Raw genomic sequence first — 19045 nt, forward strand, 5'->3', positions numbered from 1 at the left:
ATGGGAATACAGGTGTCTCTGCAGCACGATGATTTCCATTCTATTGGGTATATACCCAGCAGTGGAATAGCTGGGTCATACGATAGATCTGTTTGTAATTGTTAGAGGAACCTCCATACCATTTTTCATAAAGGCTGTGGCATTTTGCTGTCCCACCAACAGTGCAGGAGGGTTCCGTTTCTCTGCATCCTTGCCAGCATTGTCTTTTGGATTTTAGTCACCTTGACTGGAGCAAGATGGTATCTCAAAGTGGTTTTGATTTGTATTTCCAAGTGTTGAATGATGTTGACCGTTTTTTCATGTGTTTGTTGGCCATTCATATATCTTCCTTTGAGAAATGTCTATTCAGCTCTTTTGCCCATTTTTTAATTGGGTTACTTGGGGTTTTTTTGCTGTTAAGTTGTTTGAGTTCCTTGTATATTCTGGATATTAATCCTTTGTCAAATGTATATTTTGCAAATATTTTCTCCCACTCTGTTGGTTGTCTTTTTGCTCTGTTAATTGTTCTTTTGCTGTGCAGGAGCTTTTTAGTTTGATATAATCCCATTTATTTATTTTTCATTTCGTTGCCTGTGCTTTGGGGGTTGTAGTCATAAAGTCTGTACTCAATCCTACTTCCTGGAGTGTTTTCCCTATGTTTTCTTTAAGGAGTTTTATTGTTTTGACATATATTTAATTCTTTAATCCATTTTGAGTTGATCTTGGTATCTGGTGAGAGGTATGGGTCTAGTTTCATTCTCTTACATATAAATGTCCAATTTTCCCAACACCATTTGCTGAAGAGGCAGTCTCTTCCCCAGTGTGTAGACTTGGTGCCTTTGTCAAAGATAGATGGCTGTAGGTGTATGGGCTGATTTCTGGGTTCTCTATTCCATTGATCCTTGTGTCTGTTTTTATGCCAGTACCATGCTGTTTTGTTTACTATAGCTTTATGGTATAGTTTAAAGTCAGGTAGTGTTATGCCTCCAGCTTTATTTTGTTTGCTCAGGATTGCTTTGGCTATGCATGTCTTTTGTTGTTCCATATAAATGTCTGGATAGTTTTTTCCATTTCTGAGAAGAATGTCATTGGAATTTTGATGGGGATTGCATCGAATCTGTAGATTACTTTGGGTAATATGGACATTTTCACAGTGTTAATTCTTCTGATCCAAGAGCCTGGGATATCTTTCCATCTTCTTGTGTCCTCTTTAATTTCACTCAACAGTCGTTTGTAGTTCTCTTCATTGAGGTTTTTCACATCCTTGGTTAACTTTATTCATAAGTATTTTATTTTTTTGGTGGCTGTTGTAAATGGACTAGCTTTCTTGATTTCTTTTTCTGCATGTTCACTGGTGGAGTATAGAAATGCTGCTGATTTTTGCATGTTTGTTTTTTATCCTGCAACTTTCCTGAAATCATTTATCAACTCTAAGAGGTTTTTTACAGGGTCTTTAGGCTGTTTTATATATAGGATCCTATCATTTGCAAACAGGGACAGTTTGACTTCATCTTTTCCAATCTGTATGCACTCTATTTCCTTCTCTTCCCTGATTGCTCTGGCTAGTACATCCAATACTATGTTGAATCGGAGTGGTGAGAGTGGGCATCCTTGTCTTGTTCCTGTTCTTAAGGGAAAAGCTATTAACTTTTCCCCATTCAGGATGATATTGGCAGTAAGTTTGTCATATATGGCTTTAATTGTGTTGAGATACTTTCCTTCTATACCCAATTTATAGAGAGTCTGAGAAAATTCAACATTTGTTCATGATAAAGTCTCTCTTTATCATGAAATATTTCTTTCTCTTTTTTTTCCATTTCTGTTTGCATGGTATATCTTTTTCCAACATTTCACTCTTGGTCTATGTGTGTCTTTACAGGTGAGGCAAATCTCTTGAAGGCACCATATTGTTAGGTCTATATTTTTAATCCAATCAGTCAGTCTGTGTCTTTTGATTTGGGAATTTAATCCTTTTACATTAAGAGTTATTATTGAAAGGTTTTGATTTACTCCTGGCCTTTTATTGATTTTTGTTTGGGTGTTTAAATTATCTTCTGGTCCTTTCTGATTTACTGTTTGTCTTCTGTGTTTGTTGATTTCTTGGGATGGCAGAGAATATTTTTTTCTCTTTATTATTAGCATTTTTATTTTACTTGTGAGATTTGTTCTTTCTTGAGTATTCATGGTAGAGATGTTTGTACCAGACCCATTACCCCCTTGAGAATTTCTTGTAAGGCTGATCGTGTGGTAGTGAACTCCACCTGTTTTTGTTTGTCTGGGAAATATACTGTTTGTCCTTCATTTCAGAAGGATAGCCTTGCTGGGTAAAGTATTCTTGGCTGGAAATTTTTGTCTTTTAGTATTTTGGATATATCAGCCCATTCTCTTCTGGCTTTTAGGGTTTCTGGTGAAAAGTCTGATGTTAGTCTGATAGGGGCTCCTTTATAGGTGACTTGATGCTTCTTTCAGCTTTTAAGATTCTCTCTTTGTCTTTGAGTTTTGCCAATCTGACTATAATAAGTCTTGGAGAGGACCTTTTTGGGTTGGATATGTTTGGGGGTCTTTGAGCCTCCCGAATCTGAAGATCTGTATCTTTACCTATACCTTGGAAGTTTTCTGCTATTATTTCATTGAATATGTTTTCAATGCCATTTCCTTTTTCCTCCCCCTCTGGAATACCCATGATTCAGATATTTGAGTGCTTAAGGTTGTCTATTATCTCTCTTAGGTTTTCTTTAATTTTTTAAGTTCTTTTTTCTTTTTCTCTCTGTCTGTGTTGTTTTGAACAGGACGTCTTCAAGGTCAGAAATTCTCTCTTCTGCTTGTTCTAGCTTACTGGTTAAGCTGTCTGTTGTGTTTTTTATCGCATTGGATGAATCCTTCAGCTCCACAAGCTCTGCTACATTCTTTTTCAGGGCATTGATTTCTTTGTACATTTCCTCTTTCAGTCCTGTATTCTTTTTCTCAGTTCATTGTGCTGACTGAATCTTCTTGTATCTCCTTTAGTTTCCTTAGTCGTTGCTCAAAATTCCTTGTCAGTCATTTCAAGGACTTCCTATTCTATAGTATCGAGAACTTGAGAGTTATTATATTTCTCTGGTGGTGGTGTACTTTCTTGGTTTTTCATATTTCTAGTATCTCTCCATTGGTGTTTAGTCATTGTGGCAGAGGCTTTTACAGTCCACTCATTCCACCCTGGTGTCTGGCCTGGATCCCTTGGGGGCTGCCTTTTCGGTGCTGTTGCCTCAGGGCCTGGGGGTTGATGGGTCATGCTTCTCAGGGGCAGGGACTCACCTGACCTGGATCCTGCAGTGGATGCTGGTTTGGCGCTGCTTTGGGGCTGCTTCCTCAGGGTCGGGAAAAAATGATGTTTAAGGAGGAGAGAAGAGGTCTGGAATCACTACTAGGGGAACTGTGCTAATAAGGAGTTAGTGAAAAGTAAGTAATTATTAAACAAAACGTTGATTTTTATGTATGGAGCAAGCCTGTTTAGTTTTATGTCACCCAGCAGTGCACACTAGTCTGACAGTGAAATTAGGGTAAGTAGTTCTAGTCATCCAGGAATTGGGAGTGCTTGGCAAAAGGTCCAGGCATCCATATTGCTGACCTACCTCCATGGTTCATGTTAAGATGATTTTTTGTAAACTGTAAAGTTCCAAACAAACAATAGTGGTAGTTTTTATCTATCCCTATGACCATTGTCCTTGTTCAAGCCCTTATCATTCTTATTTAAACTTACTGATTGCTCTTTCTGCCTCCACTCCCTCTCTCTCCAAATCATTTTTTACATTTTTGCCCAGAGTTCTCTTCCAAAGGCACCAGATCATGTTATTTTTCCTTTTCAAAAACCTGTGTTGGCTCTCCATTGCCTTAGAATGTCAAAAATTCGAGGCTCTTCAGATGTGGTCTTAAAGTACCTTTCTACTCTAATCCCTACTATATCTCCATATACTTTTTTCTCTGCCCTCATCATCTTTTTACCCTTCCCTACATATGCAAAGCTTAGCTAACACTTAATATTTTTCCTCATGCTACATCCTCTAAAACATTTGAGGAACAAACTGTGGATTTACAGTTAGATGACATGTATTCCTGCTTTGGTTCTACTGTTCATAGATGGCTGTGTGACCTTTACTATGTCATTTTAACCCTTGGAGCCTCAACTTTGTCCCCTAATTTTTTCATCTTCATAATGTTAATACGTACCTCAAAGAGTAGTTAGGTTTCATTCAGATAATGAATACAAAAGCATGTTGTAACTAAGTGCACAGCACACATGTATATGGCATTATTTTCTACCTACCTCTGTCAGGATGCTTTTGACTTCAAATAACAGAAACCCAACTGAAAATGGCTTAAACAATGGGGAAGCAAGTCTGGAGGTAAGGCTGTTCCAGGGTTGGTTAATTCAGCTTCTGTGAATAGTGTCATCAGGGAACCAGGGTCCTACCATCTTCCTGCTTTGTACTCTTGTTCTGTTGTTTTGGTCTGTTGGGGTTGTTCCCCTTGTCGTCCTAAGATGGCTGCTACAGTCTTAGGTGTCACAAGCTGACAGCAATGTTCAGATTCAGGAAAGGGGAAAGTCCCTTTAGTATGCCCCTTTTTAAGAATGAAGAAATCTTTCTAGAAGCTTCCTCTTACTCTCTCATGCCCCACCCCCTATAAACTCTTCCTTTTGCCTAATTAATGAAAATTGTAACACACACCAATGCCTAAAGCAGTCATCAATAGGAAGGGGAATCATTTGATCTGGATTAATTTAGACAAATCATGATTCACTACCTGGTGCTGGCCCCCGCCTCTCCTGAAGGAATAGGTGATCAGAAAAGGACAAATTGGGGGCTCTGTTAGGAAGGAATAAGATTGTGGTAGCATGATGTCTTCAGGGATGATCCTGGTTTGTTAGGGCAAGAACATGAAAAGAATTGCTAAGTAGTAGATCAGTATAAAGGGGAGCTTGCTTTTGGTGGCTCAAGATTTCAGTCAGGCATCATACAAACTGATGAGAACAGATGGGGTGGGAAGAGTATGAAGCTTTTGTTTTGCTAGTTTTACATCTCAGTTTTAAAGTTTATCTTTATGTCTAAATAGGTATGCAGTGGTACTGATGAAGACCCTGATGATAAAAATGCACCCTTTCGACAAAGGCCATTTTGCAAATATAAAGGACATACTGCTGATCTCCTTGATCTTTCGTGGTCTAAAGTAAGAAATATTTATTTAAATTATATATTAATTCTATGTAACTATGATTTTAGTATAAAAACCAATGTTTTATTTGTATGATTGTCACTGTCAAGTGTTGGATGTTTATATATCCTTTCTGGGAGTTATCTACAAATTAATCTAAGTTAAAAAAGAGAAGCATCAGATTAGGCTAATAAGTAAATGTTTACTTTATATATTACTTGAGAGCTTCTATCTAGAGATCTGTGTGTATATTTGTTACCTTTTGGTTCTTTTATAAGCAGTAATTTTGCAAAGTAACTATCCTCAGCAAAATGATATGGCTTCAACTACAAAGGTGAAGTCTGATCTATCTAATCGAGCCTGCTTTGGGACTAGTCTACATTCATGAAATTATTAATTTATGTTTAACAATTATAATCTTGTTATAATGGTAAGTCTTAATTTTGTTTTGTTTTGTTTTTTCCTTAGAGCAAAATTATTTCAGAAATAAAAGAGCTGTTTTGCCACTGATCAAATATCTTAATTGGAAATTTAAAAAAACAGAAACAGTGTCCTTCACCACAAAAAGTTTGAGAAGCACTAGTCTAGATGAGCTATTTCAATGTGGCTCTGCTCCATACAGGAATGGTCCCTAAGGGCTTATCCTCATGTCCCCAACCCCCCACCCCCATCCAGAGGAAAGGGAAAAAAAATTTGCTGTTCTATCCCCAAAAATAGAGTGCCTTTCACCCTCTTCTTTACTGAGCCAAAATGTATTCATCCTTTATTGTGCTCTTGAATCCCATCTCCTTCTAAGGCCTTCCCTGACAATTAAAGCAAATATTTATCTGTTTTACTATCACCTATCTGTATGCTCTTTTCCTAAAACTCCATTTTTACTTAACTGTTATCTATGTACGTTTCTAGATCTTGTTTGCAACAAGATTCTAAGCCTTTTTGAAGGTAGGAACCAGATCTTATTTTACTGTTGTTTCTCTTCATTGTCTACCCTAATCGGTGTTTGTAGTGGTTTTTATATTTATTGAAGACTTATTTTGTGCCAGGTAACAAGAATTACTTTGTTAATTCTTACAATAACAACCCTGTGAGGTAGATGATCTAAGATTACAAAACTTATCTAAGATCACAAAACTAGTTATAGGTAGGACTTAGATTTTAATCTAATTTATTTGGCTCCCAAGATCAGTGCTTAGTTCAAGAAAATTATTTAATTTCGTTTATACAATAAGTATTTATTGAACAGAAACTTCTTGGCATAATAGAACAAGTTTTAACATATCTTCAGCACCTTCACTTAATATTATAGGAATGTCTTTATATCTCTTTCATATGCTTAAAACAATGAACTATGGCAAGATTGAATAAAGTCAGTTTTAATGAACAGTGAACCATAGATTTAGTCTGTATATAGTTGTTATTAATCAACAGGAAATTATAAAGCAAACTACATGTACTTTTCAAAGCTTTTTTGGAACTGAGTGGATCTTTTTTTTTTTTTAGTACAGAGATCCAAATGGATCTTGAAAGTAAAAATAATTGTTATTAGATGTTTCAAAGTAACAAATCTTTCAAATTCGATTTTTTTTAATTCTTAAAGTACACCATCTATTTATAAACATTATACTACATAAAATGTACACTTTTTAGACTTGCCCAAAATAGCATATATTTATATATTTATATCAGTACAATTACTTATCTAAATCAATATTTGCACTTAGTCTTTTTACCGTCAAAGATTAAAGATTCTTAATTACGTTTAGCAAACGACCAAGTGCCTTGTTGCTTTTTATAACATGTGTTCTACTTAAGCACTTTATGGAGTATGTAGTGGTTAGAGCCTGGACCTCAAGCCAGACTTACCTGGGTTTGAATCCCAGCTGCCACTGACAAGCTGTGTATCTTTGTCAAGTTATTTAACTTTTCTGTGCCTCGCTGTTCTCATTTGTAAAAGGGGATAATATACCTACCTCACAGGGTTGCTGTATAGTGCTAAGAACAATGTGTAGCACATCATAAGTGCTCAATAAATGTCATCATTACCTTGATTTGTTTAGCATATTTAGGCATACCAAAGAACACTAGGGTCTCATTTAAGTTTCCTCGTTCAGTATAACTCATAGTTCTCCCCTTAAATAGGTGTTCAGAAATTGATGAGTTTCTGCCAACTGGAAGCTTTTGACAGGTAGATGTTTGGTTCCTGGGTGATGTAACCATCACAGTGCCTCAATTAGTTACACTGTCCTCTCCTAGCTTTGAAAATTCTGTGATCTGTTTTGAGAGATTTGACAATTTTTGTTCTCTAATTTTCTTGCCCAGGGTGTGACAGGTGCGCAATAACTTTTTATTTTCATATTGCATTATAGGGTAATCTTTTTGAAGACGTTTTAGTGACAATTAGAGATCCATGTGAGTTAAAATTCACCAGTATTATCAATGTGAAAATAACTGAAGTGACAATCAAATGAATAGATAGATGCCTTATATTCATAGCTAAGTTCCAGTATGTGCAGGCAATAACAACTAAGGCATACCTTAGTCCTCTACTGGTGCCTGGCAGATTTCTTTGAACATAGATCATAAGATTCATCCTAATTTCAGAACAGGTAATGTGAAAACAGTTTTGTGATTAATGAAATATGGTATTTAACTGGGTAGAAATAACATCTTCCCAGTGAATTGCATACTCTTTTCTTTCTGGTGCTGCGTGTAACAATAACCAAACTACTGAGGTACATAAAACCGAAAGTTCACTTTTATTGCATTAAGTAGTTTTGGTTTTTTGGTTTCTTTCATATGGTGATAAAATAATCACTGTCATTTTCTCCGTAGAACTACTTTCTTCTTTCTTCTTCAATGGATAAAACAGTCAGGCTATGGCACATTTCTAGAAGAGAATGCCTTTGCTGTTTTCAACATATCGATTTTGTCACTGCCATAGCTTTCCATCCAAGAGTAAGTAACTGTACATTTTTTGTTGTTGTTACCTTATAAGGAAGGTGAGGGAGCCTCATTTCTCTGGAGGGCAGTTGGATGACAGGAAAAAAAATTAACAGCCTCATAATTAATAGCAACTTAATTTAGTGTTTCATTTTGCTTAAAATATTAGAAAGGAAATAAATATTCTGCTAGTCTGCATTAGAAAAACTGGGAATGTTATATTCTAAATATAGCAATGAAAAGTCATCCCAAATCTTTAATAAGACATGCAGGGTATAAATAAATAAAGTATTGTAGTAAAGATGAGAGATATTGGAAATGGAGGAAGAATGAGAAAGAGAAGAAAAATCTGCTCTCGTGAAATTGCAGACCTATTGTGTGTCCTTATAGGATAGAGCCACCAAATGCTTAAAGCTAATTTACTTTTAGTTTTTTTGCAACTATAAGCACACGGGAAATCACATGTTGGTGTTGACTCCATTACCTAAACTAATCTAAGTGGAGGACTTGAACTGAACCTACACTGACTTTCCCTCACCTACCTTGATGTGTGATTACATTTCTAGTCATGTCCTCATCTCTATATGTTTAACATCCATTGTATTTTTTTTTTATTGTAACATAGTTGATTGTACATATCTGTGGGTTACAGCACTGAATATCACTACCTGTATGCAATATGTGATGCTCAAATCAGGATAATTAGTGTATTCAACATTATACAGTGTGATTGATTTTCATGGCCCTTTACCAGTTCCTCCTTTACTCCCCCCTCTCTCCCCCTTTCCCACCTCTGGTAACCTCAGTTCTGTTCTCTCCTTTTAAAAGTTCAATATATTATTGTGATTGTTGTATCTTTCTTTTTTATTTAATTTTTTAGCTCCCACTTATAAGTGAGTATGTGCAGCATTTCCCTGTGTGTGCCTGGCTTATTTCACTTAACATAATTTTCTCTAAGTTCATCCACGTTGCTGTGAATGGCAGTATTTCATTCTTTTTTTATGGCAAAGTAGTATTCCATGGTGTAAATATACCACAATTTTCCTTCCTCCATCGTCTGATGATGGATAGTTAGGTTGGTTCCAATTCTTGGCTATTGTAAATAGAGCTGCGATAAACATGGGGGTGCAGGTATCCCTTTGACATGATGATTTCCATTCCTTTGGGTATACACCTGGAAGTGGAATTGCTGGATCATATGGCAGTTCTATCTGTAGTTGTTTGAGGAACCTCCATAGTATTTTCCATAATGGCTGCACCAATTCACAGTCCCACCAACAGTATAGGAGGGTTCCCCTTTCTCCACATCCTTGCCAGCATTTGTTATTCTGTGTCTTTTTGATAATGGCCAGCCTAACTGGGGTGAGATGATATCTCAGTGTGTTTTTGATTTGCTTTTCACTGATGCTGAGTGATGTTGAACATTTTTTCATGTGTCTGTTGGCCATTCATGTATCTTCCTTTGAGAAATGCCTATTCACTTCCTTTGCCCATTTTTTAATCTGGTTATTTGTTTTTTTACTGTTAAGTTGTTTAAGTTCCTTGTATATTCTGTATATTAATCCTTTGTCAGCTACATAGTTTGCAACTATTTTCTCCCACTCTGTAGGTTGTCTTTTTGCTCTATTAATTGTTTCTTTTGCTGTGCAGAAGCTTCTTAGTTTAATACAATCCCATTTGTTTATTTTTCCTTCTGTTGCCTGTGCTTTCAGGGTCATATTCATAAAGTCTTTGCCCAGTCCTACTTCTGAAGTGTTTCCCCTATGTTTTCCCACTGGAGTTTTATAATTTCAGGTCATATACTTAAGTCTTTAGTCCATTTTGAGTTGATTTTGGTATATGGTAAGAGGTACACGTCTAGTTTTATTCTTCTACTTATGGATGTCCAGTTTTCCCAGCACCATTTACTGAAGAGGCAGTCTTTTCCCCAGTGTATGTTCTTGGTGTCTTTGTCAAAGATCAGTTGGCTGTTAAGTATGTGGGTTGATTTCTAAGTCCTCTGTTCTGTTGCATTGGTCTGTCTCTATGCCAGTACCCATTCTGTTTTGGTTACAATAGCTTTGTAGTGTAGTCTCTGGCTTTTTAAAAATTTTTGCTCAGGAGTGCTTTGGCTATTTGGGGTCTTTAGTTGTTCCATATGAAGGTTAGGATTGTTTTCTCTGTTTCTGTGAAGAATGTCATGGGCATTTTGATGGGGATTATGTTGAATCTGTAGATCGCTTTGGGCAGTATGGACATTTTCACAATGTTAATTCTTCCAATCTAAGAGAATGAAACATCTTTCCATCTTTTTGTGTCTTTTTTAATTTCTTTCAGCAGTGATTTGTAGTTCTCATTGTAAAGATCTTTCACCTCCTTGGTTAACTTTATAACTAGGTATTTTATACCACCAGTATCATCCTGAATGGGGAAAAGTTGAAAGCTTTTCCCTTAAGAACAGGAACACAACAAGGATGCCCACTTTCACCACTCCTAGGTAACATAATATTGGAAGCATTAGCCAGAGCTATCAGGCAAAAGAAAGAAACAAAGGGCATCCTGATTGGAAAAGACGAAGTCAGATTGTCCCTGTTTGCATATGACATGATCGTATATATAGAAAAGCCTAAAAATGGTACAAGAGTTGATATACCCATTGTCTTTTTAATGCAAAATTTCAATCATATTCACATGTCTTCCTTTTTCCCCAAATTAAGAGAGAAGACTGACTTATTTTTCTCAGTATAATTTCCTTTCCTATGCAGGCTTTTAAACAGGCAGTAATAATTTCAAACCCTTGGAAGATTTGGCTTAGAACTTTTGTAAGTTAAAAAAATTTAATCTGTGTTAGTACATTTTCAGTTTTGACCATTAAGCTGTTAAAGTCTTCTTTCTGAATAAAAAAGACCTCCATTCTGTCCCCCAAAGATGCAGCAAAAGGATGTGTTTACCCCTATCAGCAACTGTGAACAAATTCTTTCCCTTCACCCCTATTGTAGCTATAAAGTATCAGGGTGGAAAGAGATATTTGGTTGTGATAGTTATCTATGGAGTATTTTATTATTTATTAAGGTTTCTGTTCAGTCAATAATTTTTTAATACTTTATTTGGTTTTATTTTGGAAACTATAAAGCTCTATTTCTAAAAACTACTGACTTGGGGAGTTTTTGAGAGGGGCTAGGGAAAGAATGGGGTCGTATTGACATTTTCTTAGGAATTATGACTCTTATTATAATGTTACCTGGAAGTAAGATAGAAGAATTATAAAAGAAATAGCAATATGTAGATACACATATATGTATGTATGTAAATAAAATTCCCAATTAGAAGACAAAGTATTTTTACTTGTTCAACTCTTCTAGTGGTAGACATTGAGTACAACCTACTATACCATAGCCATAAAAATATCCATCATTTGTAGATTGTCCTTGACAAGCTTCAGAGGTAGGTAAGAATAATAATCTTGAGTAGAGAAGAGAATCTGTGTCTTGTTTCAGTGTCACAATTATTTAATCTCTAATCCTTATGTTGCCAAAAATTAGACCAGCTTAGTAGTAGGACTAGTTTAGTTTAGAGCAGAGTTTCTCAACCTTGGCACTATTGACATTCTTTATTATAGGGGGAGGGAGGGCTGTCCTGTGCATTGCATGATGTTTAGCAGCATCCCTGCCCTCTACCCACTAGATGCCAGTAGCATCCCCATTCCACTCGCAGTTATGACAGTGAAAAATGTCTCTAAACATTGCTAGATGTCCCCTGTGGGGTCAAATTGCCCCAGGTTGAGAACCCCTGGTTTGAGATTGAAAATTTGAATAGTGAAGTGATTCTCTGTTGACATGGTTTTAGAGTCGCAGAAAATGACTGGTTCTGTGAGCCACTAACTGTTGTTACTCTTTTATCTTAGTGTTACATGTATCTCAGAGGAGGGTTTGGTGTGAGATAGTGTTTTCCAAATCATGTTCCTTGAAGGTGCTAGACCTGTTAGATGTTCCTACCTGACTCCCCTACCCTCCCCCAAAAAGTCTCTGGTTAAGTAAGTTGGAAAATGCTACCCACTTTATCCCCTTTTTGGATATTCAGAATGCAGATTAAATGGGAATCCTGTTTAACTTTCTGTGACCCAGAATTTCTCAAACATATTTGATCACAGAATCTTCTTCCTTGTAATACATTCTCAAACTTGTTATCTATTAACATCCATACCTGTTTAAGCAGTTTAAGGATATGAAAAAGTGATTAGAACTTTATTTCTCCAAAATGAATACTGAGGTTTCTAATCGTTATTGTTTTTAGTGCATAAAATAGTGTTTGCTTGAAGAATAATACTTTTAAAATGAGATCTACGTTTTATAATATTATTTCTAATAGACTTGCTGTTTTGATTTGCTAATGAGTTTTTCTTGATGTGGTAAAATGAAAGCTTTCTCTTTTGCCACCTTTATAGGATGACAGGTATTTTCTAAGTGGGTCATTGGATGGAAAGCTCCGCCTTTGGAACATACCTGACAAAAAAGTAGCTTTGTGGAATGAAGTAGATGGTCAGACAAAATTGATCACAGCTGCAAATTTCTGTCAGAATGGCAAATACGCAGTGATTGGGACATACGATGGCAGATGTATTTTCTATGATACAGAGGTAAATGATTATCTTGTGAAATAGAATACTTAGTAAAAGACTTCTGTGGGTTTTTTTGTTTGTTTTTTTGGCAGCTGGCTGGTATGGGGGTCTGAACCCATGACCTCAGTGTGATCAGGCTGTGCTCTAACCAATTAGCTAACTGGCCAGCCCAAGACTTCTTTGGTTTTAGACAAGTTGTTTATCCCCTCTGGGCTTTAACTGCCTTATCTTCAAATTGGGGCAAATAATAGCATGTCTGTCTGAGGGTTGGATCAGGTAATCTTTGCGATTTATTTTAATTCTGATATTTTAAACTTACAATTTCTTTTTAGCATTTGAAATACCATACACAAATACATGTCCGATCTACTAGAGGACGTAACAAGGTTGGAAGAAAAATTACTGGCATTGAGCCTTTACCTGGAGAAAATAAGGTATTATAGTATTCAAAACCATCTCTCTCCACATTATATGAAGACTCTTAAAAGTTAGTTTTTAATATCTTGGCAAAGAATCTATTCCCTTTCCTATGGAATACTGCTTTTTCTAGTTTTGAAGTATTTTTCTAGTTTTTCTAGTTTTGTATGTGTGTAACACCCATATTTGGTTATAGCTTAGCATAGATTAAAAGATAATATGTTTAACTTTTCCTTTGATTTATTTTTAGATACTGGTAACCTCAAATGACTCCAGAATCAGACTATATGATCTGAGAGATTTGTCACTGTCCATGAAGTATAAGGGTTATGTCAACAGCAGTAGCCAGATCAAAGCAAGTTTCAGGTAAATTGGCAATGAGCAATTCCTAAAAGAGATCAGAACATTTCTCCCCTTCTCCCATTTTTTTCCATTGATCTACGCCTTATATTTATGTGGGATTTTTAGTTTCTTTGCACTTTTACAACTAGTATCTCATTTTATCATCTTGCAATACTTACTTTGTCGACCTGTATAGTAGATAGAGTTAGGACTGCCCCTATTCTGCACATGAAGAAACCAAGACCCAGAAAATAAAGGGATTGGCCTAAAGTCACAGTTAGTTGCAGAACCAGGATTAGGAGGACTCTCAGCCAGAATTTTTGCTTTCGTACCTGTATGTAAGCTTTTAAGAAGAGCCATTTCCCCCCTCCACCCCCACCCCTTACCATTGTCTTGATCCTTTTGGGTACAGAAGCTAAGAAAGCATTTTAACACCCTACAGCACAGTTGTCCTGTATTAACACCTTTATATATCATTATTTGAACTCTTAATTTGTGGTCTGGAGGCTCTCCTGAAATGGATTACCTGCCTTTTCTTCTTTCTAGCCCTCTTTCTTTCAGCCCTTTTGTCATCAATTATTCCTTTCTTCTTTAATTACCCAGTAATTCCCCAGTTGTTCTACTGATAAAATACTCTGCTTCTCTCTTTCATCCCTTAAATCATCATTCCTCCCAATATGGTTTAACTAGCATCAAAGTTATCTAGAGCTTTGATGAAAATACAAAGGCCTGGCCCCCACATCAGACCTATTCAGTCAGAACCTCTAGAGTGAGACTGAGTCTACATTTTCAACAGCTCTTTCAGGTGTTGTTTTAGGTATTTTAAAGTAGAAAGTACTTATAGAAGGAAACCTAAAAAAAAAATCACACTCACAAATTTGATTTTTCTTTCTTTCTTCCCCAAATTTAGTCATGATTTTACTTACCTTGTTAGTGGTTCGGAAGATAAGTATGTTTATATCTGGAGTACTTACCATGACCTAAGCAAGTTTACTTCAGTCAGGAGAGATCGTAATGACTTCTGGGAAGGTATTAAAGGTTAGTAAATGACTACTTTTGCGTGTCTTGTAAAAGAATAAAGTTAAAGTGGAGATGTACTAGAAGTAAATTTGTATAGGCATTATTTTAGAGAGGCAGTTTGGCAGTTGTAACTGGTTTTTGCTTTGTATTTGGCTTTGCTTATTGATTTTTTTCTGCCAACGAAGAACTTACCCTGGTCTAAAATTTGAGAAGTCATGGAATCTTAAAACATATGTGGCATTTTTTTTAGAAGATATGTTTGGGTTTTGAATTGTTTTTAGTTAATTCTGTTAGTTTTTAAGGATATTTGACATGCAACATACACATATAACATTGTATGTTTTGCATGTTATATTTTTTGTCTTGATGTTTCATATCAAATTTATCACTTATCCTGAAGTAAATTTTTTTTTCCCTAGCACATAATGCAGTTGTTACATCAGCTATCTTTGCTCCAAACCCAAGTTTGATGTTATCTTTGGATATGCAGTGCGAAAAATCAGAAGGGAACGATAAAGATGAAGATGTTGAAGTTTTGGACACTACGTCCACTGGTAGGTACTCATGTTTTATTTGCCCTACATTTTTTGTAGTCAGCACTAGGTAGCCTCACTGACCAGTTATTATGTATGATGAGGTTTTCACGAATATAAAGAATATTTCTTGTGTACAAAATAATGGTTGCCAGATATCCATTTCTGAACGTTTTAGTAACATATTTCTTGCAAGTTTTACTTTTCTGAAATTCAGCTGGGAACTAAAAATGAAAATTTTGGAAGTTCATAATTTTTTGTAGGCAATCATTCTCTTTGGAGAAATGCAAACAAGATATACAAATACAAAACTTCTTTATTATCTGTCTTTCCTACTAGACTATAATCTCTAGGAAGATAGAGACTTTATATGTCTTATTTATTGTTGTATTGCCAGTGCCTAGCACAGTGGTTGCCTGCACATAGTAGGTGCTTAGTAAACATTTGTTGACTAAGTGAATTAAATCCAAATGAAAGCAGGGTTTTTTCCTGCTTGTCGCAAATTAACAGCTTCTTGAGATAGGTAGCTATTTACAAGCCAGTAATTTCTTACTATTTGTAGCATATGCTTTGAGAATGAGTAGTAATTACTGCTTTGAGAATGAGTAGCAATTACAGTTATATAAAATGCTCAGATTAGGAAGTAAAAAGAAAAAGAAACTGTCCACAAGTAGTATTGCGTGCCAATCAATTATATAAAAATGGTCTATGCTAGTCCTTAAGAGTATAGTAAGACCATGCAAATTTGGACCAGTTGTTAGTGAAAACAAGTTTATGTTATTAAAATCAATTGCAGAATAGTTTATTAAATGTGTTTTCTCACTCTACATACTACAGCTAGGCCTTTTATAGAGTCACAAAGCCACAATAATAGATACTATGTACAAAAGATGCTTCTTAAAAGTATTTGAATGCTGAAAATTTGTACAGCAGACATATTGAAATTGCCATGAAATAAAGTACACACTTACGCTCTGTGAATGCTGACAGCACCTTTTGCTTTTATGGCACTTATTGAAGAGCTATATAGCTATGCTGAATGGCAAAAACACTTAACTCTTACATTTAATTTAATTTAATTTAAAGTGCTTTAATTTAATCTTAAGTAATTTCTCTTGTAGTATTGTTCACACTATCCATTCAATACTCTATTCCTTTTGTCTGTGAAGGAAAAGTTTGATAACAAAGATGAACTTTAGTCTAGCACTTCTTTCAGTTATAAGATTTAAAAATAAACCGAGTCAGAATTATTAAATCTTTACTAAATCCCTCATTGGAAATATTGCTTTCTGTGTTCTTTTTCTTTCCTTCTCAGAATCAAATCCAGCTTCTCTCTTCTAACTTGTCATTTTTTTCTTTTCTTTTCTCCCCATGTCATACCTTGTTACACTCTATATACTTGCCCTACGCATTCCACAGCAAATTCTAGCTTTTAAAACAATTTGAGAAGTGAAATGTACATTTTTGTTTGTTTGTTTTTTTGTTTAACTTAAAAAATGTACCACATTAACAAGATTTAGTTAATTCTTGGGTCTTTTTTGAAATAGGTCATGCTCAGACTTGTGTTTGTCATTTTGTACCTATCTAGGTGTAATCTAAGAATAAACTCTTAAACCCAGGGTATGGGATAATAAAATATATCCAATTGCTCTCTCTCTCCTTATTCCTTACATACTTGGCAATTTCAGCCTCAATTTTTCTCATGTGTAAAATGGTGGTGATAACCTAGTTTACAGGGTTGTTATAAGAATTAAAGATAACATATGTAAAAGTGCCTAGCAAATTGTCTGGCATGTAGTAGACATTATCATCATCATCTTCATTATTATTGTATGTTATAAAATATTTTATGCATATGATGAATTATTTTTTCTCTAGCCCTTCTCATATCCCGAAGTCCTTTGCTGTTGCTGCTGCCGCGCAGCACTACTTTAAGATATGCCAAAAGGGTGATAAGGAATGTTCAGAGGCTTATAATATGTTTTTAGCACATCTAAGTAAAACCATTTCATCTGACTCATTCAGTACACAACTTTCCAATTAAAGTATAGATTATTTTCTTCCTTACTAATCAGTCCTTAAATCTACAATTTTTACCTATTTATAATAGAGTTAATAAACACTGAATTTGTTAAATGCTTTTACACAACTGGCAAATGTAAGGGGTAAGCATTTTTGCCATTCAGCATAGCTACATAGCTCTTCGATAAGTACCATAAAGGCATAAGGTGCTGTCAGCATTCACAGAGCATAGGTGTGTACTTCATTTCATGGCGGTTTTAATACATCTGCTGTACAATAAACCTTACTGTCAGCCTCGTTAGACACCCCTGTTAACAACAGACTTACCCAGCTGATGCCATTCTGCCAGCATTCCAGTCCTGAAGCTGAATAACACGCTAGCCTCTTGCCATGAAATGAAGCATTAGATGACTCAGAGACCAAGGGTGCCTGGGAGTAAATCCAGGCATCCAGGCCACAAGGGACTAATAATATCCTCAAGCCAGCTAACCCCAGGTAAGTGGAAGTGAGCCTCAGAGAAGAGGGAGAGTTACAGCAGGATGAAAGGGTTATAGGAGCCAGCTGGAAAAGGAGACTGGAAAGATGGGGAGAGGATCTTCGCCCCAAAGGTAGAAGGTCATGGGCATGTGATAATTGTAGTAGCAATCTTCATATTCCTTTAAAATCAACTAAAAACTATTTTTTATGCTTTTAAGGTGTTACGAAGACAGATAACACAGAAGTTCTTCTTTCTGCTGACTTCACTGGCGCAATCAAAGTGTTTATTAACAAAAGGAAAAGTGTATCTTAATTTGAAATGACATTTAAAATAAACATATCAGTAAGTTTCTTTATGTATCAGAACCGAAAAAATATTATAGTGTTTCAGGCTAACATCCTTTTTTAAAATTTTTATTGAAAGTTGTTCAAATTAATATATTTTTTGAGAGGCGGTGTTAATGATCTAGGAAATCCTGGACTGATAGACTAGAAAGGAATATGGCTAGATTAACATTGCCAAACATTAGGCTTTATGTTTTATTATGTTTGTGTTTTCATTATATAATTATAAACATGCACAGGTTTCTGCATGAAAAGACATTAATATATTAATCACATGTGTGTGCCTTTGGTTACATGCACTAAATCTAACAGAGTTAAATTATTTCAGTGGCTCTTTTGGCCTCTTACAAGGGGGGATAGTCTTGTTTCTAGCTTAAACAATTTCTTTTGCACAAAATTCATTTTTAAGAAAAGTGGTATCTTTTGACTGAGTTATTATTTTGAAAATGTTATATAGGTTTTCAATAGGTCAATAACCATGTGTAAATGGTTTTTATAAATTTCTCAATTTGGGGACAATATTTTTTTTGTGGTCTAAATTGTGGACTTAAGATTCTTTTCTTTATATGTGTATATATAATTCTTTTTCTTTGCCACACTGGAGCACAATGTTTCTATGTAAAGAATTCTTTTCATTCTTTATCCATGAGCACCAGGCTTTGTTCACTTAAAAAAAAATTAAGCTGCATTAAGGAGTGAGTCTTCTTTTTTACAATAATGTAAAAATGAACTGTTTACATTTTTTTTAAAAGCATTGTAGTTTTTAAAAATTAAGCTGTTTTGTTTTGTGTTGTTCAATTTGAAAGCCTTTGTAAATATCAATATAATGTACCAATGAAATAACATCTGGGGCAATGGAACCCTGATCATGTTGTTGATGGTTAGCATATGTTTCTGAAAATTAAATATGTATTATTAAAAGTTGGTTGCCAACACTTTTTAAGGTGACTTTATTTTCAGATGACTTTAGTAAATCGAAAAATGCAAGAAAAATAAACTCTCATTTTAACAATTTGATTTTTCTGGCTGTGGCCCTAGAAATGTCCCCTTTTCTCCCTATCCCCTGTCTGTCCTACCTTTCCTGGTAACTCATGGTAGCCACTTGATTCTCATGCTAGTCTTAGTTAGCCTAATTTTATAAGCAGCAAGGACAATATAGGTAGAAGAGTTTATGAGTAAGCCA

At 35.4% G+C, this 19045-nt stretch overlaps 1 protein-coding gene across 2 annotated transcripts in view; it reads left to right on the forward strand.

Annotated features, from left to right (window-relative positions):
- Positions 1-18370, forward strand: part of WDR44 (WD repeat domain 44) — an 85651-nt gene extending 67281 nt beyond the window's left edge. For both annotated transcript variants that reach the window (XM_063083314.1, XM_063083315.1), the window contains 8 exons: positions 5071-5184; positions 8002-8124; positions 12533-12724; positions 13039-13140; positions 13374-13489; positions 14376-14503; positions 14905-15039; positions 17736-18370. In XM_063083314.1, the coding sequence (XP_062939384.1) occupies positions 5071-5184; positions 8002-8124; positions 12533-12724; positions 13039-13140; positions 13374-13489; positions 14376-14503; positions 14905-15039; positions 17736-17830 (1005 nt within the window). In that variant the 3' untranslated portion in view covers positions 17831-18370. The remainder of the gene's footprint in view (positions 1-5070; positions 5185-8001; positions 8125-12532; positions 12725-13038; positions 13141-13373; positions 13490-14375; positions 14504-14904; positions 15040-17735) is intronic.
- The last annotated feature ends 675 nt before the right edge of the window (positions 18371-19045 follow it).

The sequence above is a fragment of the Cynocephalus volans genome, chromosome X (assembly GCF_027409185.1).
Source record: "Cynocephalus volans isolate mCynVol1 chromosome X, mCynVol1.pri, whole genome shotgun sequence".
Taxonomy (NCBI): domain Eukaryota; kingdom Metazoa; phylum Chordata; class Mammalia; order Dermoptera; family Cynocephalidae; genus Cynocephalus; species Cynocephalus volans.